The sequence below is a fragment of the Coffea eugenioides genome, chromosome 1 (assembly GCF_003713205.1).
Source record: "Coffea eugenioides isolate CCC68of chromosome 1, Ceug_1.0, whole genome shotgun sequence".
In the NCBI taxonomy this organism is placed as follows: Eukaryota; Viridiplantae; Streptophyta; class Magnoliopsida; order Gentianales; family Rubiaceae; genus Coffea; species Coffea eugenioides.
The window spans coordinates 33,273,179-33,282,873 of record NC_040035.1 but is presented as its reverse complement, the minus strand read 5'-3'; the positions used below and the strand labels follow the sequence as shown (position 1 = coordinate 33,282,873).

At 34.7% G+C, this 9,695-nt stretch overlaps 1 protein-coding gene across 1 annotated transcript; it reads right to left on the bottom strand.

Annotated features, from left to right (window-relative positions):
• Positions 1–4,108: 4,108 nt before the first annotated feature.
• On the bottom strand, positions 4,109–4,717 carry LOC113770708 (dirigent protein 23-like). Its single transcript, XM_027315266.1, has one exon. It carries the CDS (start codon positions 4,715–4,717, stop codon positions 4,109–4,111), a length of 609 nt encoding a protein of 202 aa, XP_027171067.1.
• Between the last annotated feature and the right edge of the window lie 4,978 nt (positions 4,718–9,695).

Below are 9,695 nucleotides of genomic sequence, written 5' to 3'. Positions count from 1 at the left end.
GTCAAGTACTTTTCATTTCATGTAACATTTCAATAACATGAGGAATAAGTGAGAGTGATAAAGTACACCCTCACTTCAAGTAATATCGATGGTGCAATAACATTTAACCCATCAAGTTCAAGTATCAAAGCCATATAGTAACACACAAGTGAGTAATACACTCACCAAGCTCGAAAGTGATATTTCATGCACTTCCGTCAAAGGAACGTCGTGAACCACCGTCACGCCCTAAAACACGCAAACAAGTACAATGAGACTCGATAACGAGTCATAAACCAATGCCAAATACGACCCCAATAGGGTTCCATAAGCATATACAAGTATTAGGGAAAACCAGAAAATCCGGAAATGAAACTAGCTTTGACCCTGAAAAAAAATAGTTTTCGACCTCAATTTGCGGTAATGGCACCAAAGGCACTACGATTATCGGATGAAGGTACAAGACCCACCGTTTCGAAGCTAAGAGATAGGGCTACAATATTGCAGAAGGTCACTTAACCCAGTTTCTAGTGTAACCAGGTCAAAATTGCAAGATACTACACCAAAACCGTAAAAACAGTTTCACAAAACACATTCTGGTGTAAACATCATAAAACAGGCTACCTAAGTCCAAATCCAGAAATTCTAAAGCCATCCAAAAGCTAAGGAACAGAGCTACATTTCATCAGAAGACCTCAACAACCAATTCCGAAGCAATTCCAGCCAAAACAACCAATTACAGGCGCAATTCTTACATTCGGGTAAAACCAGGACAGCAAGGGTAATTTCGACGTTTCTCATTCTACGCTACTCCGATTGACCTGAAATTTTGTAGGCATCTCTAAAATGTCATTCCCTACAAATTTCATGTTTTAAGCCAAGGCCAATTCGGCCTCTAACTAGGAGCTACAAAACCGGGCAGAATGTTCCCAATAAAACCCTAACTTTCTACAATTTCTTCCAAACCAGAAATTGGTTGCAATTATCCACTTTTTCCACCTTCTAGAGTCATTATATACCATTTCCAATCATCATAGATAGCCACACAATCATGTTCCTATTAAAACAGAAAATCACCAATAAATAAAAAACTTCACTAATTCAACCACAAATCAAGATGTAATCCATAATATTGCATCTTCTACCACCACTAATCATGATTTAAGCATCAATAAAGGGAGGAGGGTGGTTCTTCACAACTCACCTTAGAAACAAGAGAGAGAGAGCAAGTAGTCCTCTTAGTTTGCCAAATAACTCCACACAACACCTCACTATCACTTCCTTAAGTGTTTCTATGGAGCAAAAACAAAATCTAATTGTTGATTTAGAAGATTGGAGCAAAGATTGAAGCAACTTGGAGAGTTTTCTTTCTTTCTTTCTTGAGAGTAAGAGCCGGCCACTAGAGAAGAGAAAATGGTGAAATTTTTGGTTAATTTTGTGATTTATTTGGTCAAATAGAAAAAGGTGAATAGTGGTCTTATGTAAGAACCAATCCTATGGTGACACTTGTCACCTCATTTAATGCTTGCCTAACTTTTGTCTCCCGCATACCAATCCACTTAGCATCCTCTACTTATCTCTTAACACCCGGTAAATTAATTACAGTATCCAAAACTTAACCTAGTTGGCCGAATTTTTCCGAACTTTTCGCACTAGCGGGTCCCACGTCCGGTATACGCTCTTAATTTCTCAAAACCTATTCGATACTAGAAAAATCATCTAAAAACTATATCTGCTCCTTAAAAATATCTAGAAATTTTTCCTACTCACGAAAATGCAGAAAACAAGCCATGAAAAATAATAAAACCTAGAAAATGGGAAAAAATACGGGTTCTCACACACCAGCTTCTTCTTCTTGGGATGATTTCGATATCTATTGTGATGAAGTTGAGACTAATGAACTCCTTAAGTCAGAATTGGTTGATTATTTAGATAAGCCTCACCAAAAGACTGGAGTAGACCTGAAAGCATTTGATTGCTTGGAATGGTGGAAAATAAATCGAATTTCCTATCTAGTATTGTCTCAAATGGCTTGTGATATATTGGCTATTCCAGTAAGTACAATGGCATCTGAGGCCACGTTTAGTGCCGAGACTCGAGTAATAGACTCCTATTGAGCTTCACTTCACTCGGATACTATTCAAGTGTTGCTGTGTGCCGAAGATTGGTGTAGAAATCTCCCTGGAGTCAAAAAGAAAATGAAGGTAATATTCAGTATTTTAGTATTTGAGACCACTATTTGTGCATAAGTTACTCAATTTATTATTTTCTAAATTATTTCTAACTTTTAATGTTTTGTTTTCTTTCCCTTTCTTCTAATATGCAGCAAGTTAAGATAATTAAAGAAGTTGAGTTGCCAAAAGTATGAAGATGTCTCTCAAACAGCCAGGTTTAGTAGTATGGTCCTTATGGAATCTTGTAGTTCTTAATTTCTTTTTTCTTACTTTTGTCCCTTAAATTGATACAACTGCATTCTTGATAGGACTGCAATTTTTGAATATCAAGTTGTCCTCTGATGCATACTGGGATGCCAAGTAGATTAGCACCTTTCTTTTGTTAAACAAGCTGTGGTTGCACTTGTTCTTTTGAATCTTGATGCATACTAGAATCTTGTGTGCTTGCCTTGCGGTGGTTGTTCATTTTTTGATATCTTGATGGACTGATCAGTGATAGTTCAAGCTGACTTGTTACTTTTGTATTTTGTAATGCTCGAAACTTTTGACACTAATTTGGAATGTTAACTGATCAGTAGTGGTTCAAGTCTATTTTGATATCTCGTTAACTTTTATTTGCGAGGATGTTAACTGATATTATATGTAATTTGGGATGAATTTGAAAAGGCAAACCTGTTTCACTATATACACTTGTTAGTAATGGTTTATATTGGAAATCTGGAAATTAGGATATTGAATTTGGAAATTTGGATTTTGAGAAAATAGGAACTCGAGCTCGAGCTCGATCTCGAGTAGCTTAGGCTTGATATTTAGTAGAACTCAAACGAGTCAAACTCGAGTTTAATTTTTATTTTATCGAGTCGAACTCGAGCTCAAATTTATATACTCGTTCGAGCTCGAGCTCGAGTAACACTGATTGAGATCGAGTTTAAGCTCGAGTATGGTGTTACTCGAGCTCGACTCGACTCGATAGCAGCCCTAGGTGTAAACGAGTTGAGAAATATGAAGGGATCATGTTAAAGAAGGGATCATATTAAGTTTTGATACTTTGCCATCAAGTTGTGGATTCTACCTTTTGCAAGACTCTTAACAGCACCAGATTTGCCATCAAGTTGGGATTGAAGTTTTTTACTCTTTTGGCCCCTTTCATCTGATGAAAGTAGAACTTGTAATCGAGAATAGGGACAAGCAAAAAGACTAATGAGAAATGAAAAGCCAAAGACTTAGATTCTGTTTGATAATCAAATTCAGTACTTAAATTTAATGATTCAGATCTTAACATATTCAAGTTGTTTGATAACTAAAAATTGAATATTGGAATTAATTAAGTGGCACTGAATTTTCTAGGCAAAACTTGCTCCCAAAATTAAGTGATAAACTATTCACTTATCACTGAATGTGATATGCACTCAAATATATTAGATTTAATATTTAACAATTCCATAACTTAATAGATTCAGATTTCATATTTCAGATTTCGAATTTTAGTTTTATCATATGCACCCTTAGTATGAAATTAGACAGGAAATCTAGACGGAGAAATTAGATTAAAAAAATCCCAATTAAGCGCCTTTCTATCATTGCGTATAGGAAAGAAAAACGAATTAAGAAAATATTAAGGAAAATAAGCTTTTAGAAGCATGAAACAAGCAGTGAAGGTAGAAAAGGGGAAAAAAAACCAATACTAGAATTTTTAAAGCAAAAGGAAAAAGTAGGAAGTCCCAAAAGGAAAATTTAATGGAGAAAGAAAAGGAAAAGCTTTCTTTATTAGCTGAAAATCAACATTATCAACAACTAGAACAAACAAGCAGAACTGTAGAAGTGAAAAAAAAAAAAAAAAAAACCTTCAATACTTCTTGTACCATCCAAGGATTATATCCTTAACATGAAATCTTTGTTATACGACAAAGAAAACCAGAAGAAAAGTACGAGCAACAAATGGCATCAAATCAAGGTCAATAATGCAGAACGAGGACGTGGAAGTCGATAATTTCATTCTGGGTGGTATCATTGTAAGTATGGATTATTGCTGTAACTATTCCACGGGCCAATCGAAAAGCCCCAGAACCACCTACTATTGGCATCTCCTTGTACTTCTGGAAGAAGGGATAATCACCTAGAACGCTAAGGGCGCTACCATTGAACTTGCCATCGTTGAATACCAAGTTCATGATGCCAATTTGTGAAGCATCTTCCTCTTTCGAAGCCGAACTGGTTATGCCATGGGCGTGACCGATGATCTTGGAACTGGGCTCAGGTCCCAGTGTCATCGGGTCATCGAAGACGTAGGTTGCCCCGAACATCGTGGGTGATTTGCTAGTAGTGTTGGCTTGAGCAACTAGTACAGATGTGGGGCTCTCTGCAGTTACCCTGTCATGAACATAGAAGTGAAGCTTTGTCAATTTCTCCTTTGCATGTCGAAGCTCTTTGAACCATTTTTTAACTGCTGCAGGACTTTGATCAATGCTGCCATGAGCCAATATTGGCAGGGCCATCATCGCCACGACCCACCATAGAATTGCAATGAGTTGTGTTGTCTTCATCTTCATGCTTATCGTGTCCATAGTAGAGGAGAATAAGAGCAGTGCTTTGAAAGGCTAATAGTGCTGAACTTCGGCTATGTTGCACATAGATAAACAGCTGGCTGTGGTCCTCAAATTATTGAAGCCACAGAGAGACTTTGACTTGACTATCAAGTATGAACATCTTTGGAAAGAGCACGTAATTCACTTTTGCTGGGTTACATTGACAAGTCAACAATGAACAATGGAAAACCATTGAAAACTCAAGTTTTATTTCTCATTTATGATTTTAGACCATGATGTTATAGGTCTAGGCATTAATTTGAGTGGAATTTTGATTGGAATCTAATTAGGATAACAATGTATTCATTTTTGGCTTGATTAGTGACAAATAAAAGCTCCTATAAATTTTAACTACTTTCAGTCTGATTTTATTATGTACATTTAATGTACAAGAGAAAGATCCACAAAGAACAGCATCGGACTGAAACTAATGCTTCATGGTTCGCACTTCAAATTTTCTCCAATAATTGTTGACAATATAATTTGTTTCAGAAAAATACATCAACATAAAAGTGACATATTAAAAATAGAATTGGGATTGAGGGGAGGAATGTTCAATTTTTTATTACGTGGTTCAGAGCTAGGTATTGGTCCGAGAGGTTAAAATCTCTCTTTTTAAGCTCATATGCTAATATTTAACTCTTATTGCTATCGCTGAAGCACTTATTTAGTAAGTTTTTTTTTTTTTGTACAATGTACTAAAATTGGTAAAGCCAAAAAATATGAAAAAAATTTGGATGCCCAACGTTCGAGGGATAGAGACCAAAATGGTCTCTTTTGAATACACGTTAGACAAAACAAATATAGCAATCAAAGTTTGGAAGGTGAAAATTTGGCCCTTGATGATTTAAATAATAATTCTTTTTCTTAAGTAAAATGAAAAAAAAAGAAAATTTTAGTCTGCACAATGTTTTCTAAGAATTGTAATAATTTTTTTTTTACAATGCAGAAACTTCCATTTCAAGTTTAAGATGGAAAAATATTGACACGGAAAATAAAATTGAAAGAAATAGATTTCAGTGCATACAAGCACAAAAGCAGTGGAAAGTAGGGAAAATACTTGACTTTGGAAGCACATATAATGCTGATATGTACCTTAGGCATAAATATTTCATCACATCCTATATGCAAAGTTGATTAAACATAAGAAACAAAATATTTTTCTTTATGATCTACCTTACTTCTGCAATTCGTAGAATCGTTCATATACTAATTATAATAAAAAGTAATTTGACCTTATTTTTTGACTAACTTTTCCTCATTTCTTCATATTTTATAAATGTTCGTCCAATGAAAAGTTTGAAGATAATTACGTTTATTATGAAAATCTTTGAATGAGGGGTAGAGTAATTTTGTTATTACTCTAAAGTTGAACTATTCATTTAGTCATTTATTTGCAAATTAGGATTTAGGTTGCAAAGGTGCACAACTTAATATTTTTAGGCTAGAAACAAGAATCAGCGATATTTACGCTATGTCATTCCCCTAATCAAATTGATGGCTAATAGGATACCGTATTGACAAAGGAACAAGGCCTCAAATTTTCCTGCAAATACAAAGGACCAAGACCTCAAGACCTCAAATTTTCTAGCAAAGAAAGAGACTTCACTAAACTGGAGAAGTATTTGATTTAAACTCTTTACATGTAGAATGTGCAAATTTTTTTAGTAGTCACGATCAGAACTGTGACAAATATGTCAAACTTATAAGCATTGTAAGTAATTGCAATTTCTAACTAATAAGATAACTTTCATTTCATGAAGTAAAGGAATATCATAATTTTGCTTTAGTTTTGAAAAGTTTGTCTCCAATAAATTCAAAACCAAAAATTACGTATTTCCAAATTTAATAACACATCAAGTATTCTATTTACACGAATTATCATACTGTTACTTTTCGATTCTGTGAATTAGGGTGGAAATTAAAATTAGAGCAGTAAATATTGACATTATAATCCTTCCCATATTACATCGATGGCTTATTGGATTTCGTACAGACTAAAGACCAAGAAGTCTATTTCCCAACAATGAGGTGCCAAGATTTCAAATTCTACAGCAAAGACCGAAGATTTTACGTGTGGAATATGCAAATGCACAGGATAGTGATGAATGCATCTAGAAAACAAATTCTCAGAAAGGTCTATTGTTTTAAACATAAGAAAATGGGATGCCGTATAGATGACGGACCGAGACCTCAAATTTTCCAGCAAAGGCAAAGGACCACGACCCCCAACCCAAGACCTCAAATTTTCCAGTAAAGGAAGAGACTTCACAAAGTGGAGAAGTACTATTTGGTTTAAAGTCTTTACGTGTGGAATACGTGCAAATTTTATTCGTAGTCATGATCTGGACTGTGACAAATATGTGAAATTAGACAAAGTTGATGGGAATGCTTTGACTTTTTCATGCATAATTATATCTTATTACTTCTTCTATTTCTTATTTTATCTTTTTTGAAACTTTTCTTATGCTAAACTTGTTTGGCTTTAGGTCTTTATGAAATTTAAAAAGGAAATTTAGTCAGAGGAGTGAACATTTTAAAAATTTGAAGGGGACAATGTGGTTATGGAAGGGATTATACAAAGTTGAGGAGGGGCAAATAAGGTGCAAAATAAAAAAATATTGTAAAATATTAAGCCTATTATATAATTTTTTGAAACTTGAGAGGATGGGGCAATTGGGCTCCTCCCTTAATTACTGTGCCGATAATAGGCTGATCGTATCGCTTTGACTCGGTCATAGCTGCTTTGTAGTATCACCTAATTTTTCTATCTCCAATTGATTTATCTATTTTTTGTTTGAGTTTTTACCCTACGTAATATTGGTTTCAAAAATCAATAATATGTTTTCATTTTATCATGTATCTAGTTGAGGGAAAAAAAATTAAAGGTTTAGCAGAATTGGAGAATGTTAATAACCGATTCACGAAATAGACCACAGTATAATACAACAAAACTTAGTTTTAACTTATTTACACAAGTCAAAATTGTGGAAGATGTTTCATTGAATATTGATGCCATTCTACTTGATCATTTTCATAAATAGATCTTAAATAATACTTTGCCCCCTTAACCTACTAGGTGGTAACACTTTACCACCCTGAATTTCAAAAATATATATTTTGCCCCTCTCCTCTCTCAAATGAATTATGTTTATACTTTTAATTTGTCCAACCTATGTGCGTATTTTTCTTCCTAGATTACCCCCAATTTTCCTAGTTTCTCAACGGTCAACTTTTAAATTGTTGCATTTTCTTCATATGTTTTCATCAAAATATTCTGCTATTGTGTGCTATGATGTTAGATTACAATATAAAAACTCGGGAAAATCGCCAATTTAGTCTTCAAACTATTTTACTAAAGCCGATTTGGTCCCTCAACATTTTATCGCACGAATTAAGTCCCTTAACTAAAATTATTGCGCCAATTGAGGACCTACACGGCGTCGCCACCCAAAACACATATATCTGTACAGAAACCAACGGCGAGGCAGGGGCTTTTTTGGAAGTACACATCCTAATTTCTACGGGAAGCAAGACAGATCCCATTTTGCATCTAAATTGGGGGAAACCTGTGAAATTAGGGGCTTGAAACCGATTCCCAATTCAAGGTTACAACTAAAATGACTTCAAGTTCATCCTTTGAAGTGCATAACAGATGGAGAAATTTGGATGCGGGATAGTCCAGCTCAGCTACAAATCGATCTTCAAGGAAGGATGTGAGGACCCGAAAAATTTCTTATTTTTATCGAATATTAATGGTTTAATTAAGTATTTATCCACCTGTTTTCCCCAAATAATTTAGTACGACCATTTTAAATCCATTCGTATGGAATAATGTCTTCATTATTCTTTTAAAACGTCCCGTTAACAACTTCAATTTTCGGAGGATTGTTTAGGTGAGAAATAATGAACACGAGTGTTTCAAGGTGATATTATATTCGAGAGTATGATTATCCTGGGGAAATTAAGAACGGACAATAGCAGATTAAAAAAAGTTAATAGATAATTAAAGGTGAATAAGTTCTAAGTGAGCATATACTACTCACGCGTGGACAGTTTTCCAAAAGACGTATGGATACAAATTTATTGGAGATTTGAGGAGTTAATACTCGACTCATGTGAGGACTCGTAAAACTCCTATTAAAACCCTATTTTGAGCTTATTTAATTATTTACTTGTTCATTTATTCCGAGTATTATTTTCTAGACCTATTGAACCTAATTACGTGGAAATATAGCTTCATTATATTTTTAAAGTGACTTGTTTCAAAAATTAATTTCCGGGAGCGCGTTTAGTGAGAAAAGTGAAAACGCGTTTGGAAAATTTTAACCGATTGAGAGTACAATAAGTTTGGAAAATTGGAGACTTGTACAATGGTCCTAAAATAGGTAATTTTATGCTTAAGTACTCAAGTGATAGTTAGTAGTACAATCGTTATAGGAATTTCTCGAAGGTTTCGCGTTATCGTGCTCAAATTGGAGATACGCGTTTTCACACGCGTGATTTCAATTGAGGGACTTTAGACCCTTATTTTGGGACAATTAAGAGTGAATAATATATATATGTACATAAGTGCATTAGAGGTTTAGTGCACTAATGAAACAAACGCGAGAGGAATCGAGCATCAACATGGGCCACACGTTTGAAGCTTCTCAAGGAAGCTGAAAATTGATCAAATTTCCCTCTCTCTTCCCTCTCATGTCAGCCGGCCAAGGAGAGCAACAAGAACACCAAGTTCTTTCAAAACTCTCTTCACCAAAATCATCATCAAACTTCACTCAAATCCTACCAAATTTTCAAAGCACTTAGCTCTACACTAGAGGATCATCTTGAGCTATAAAAAAAAGGGAAGCTTTCACGGTTTCTTGGCAAAAGGGGAGACCGAAATTTCTGGTTTTTGCACTCCAAAGAGGTAAGTGATGATCAACTGATAGAATCTTGTCTTTTGGAAGTCATA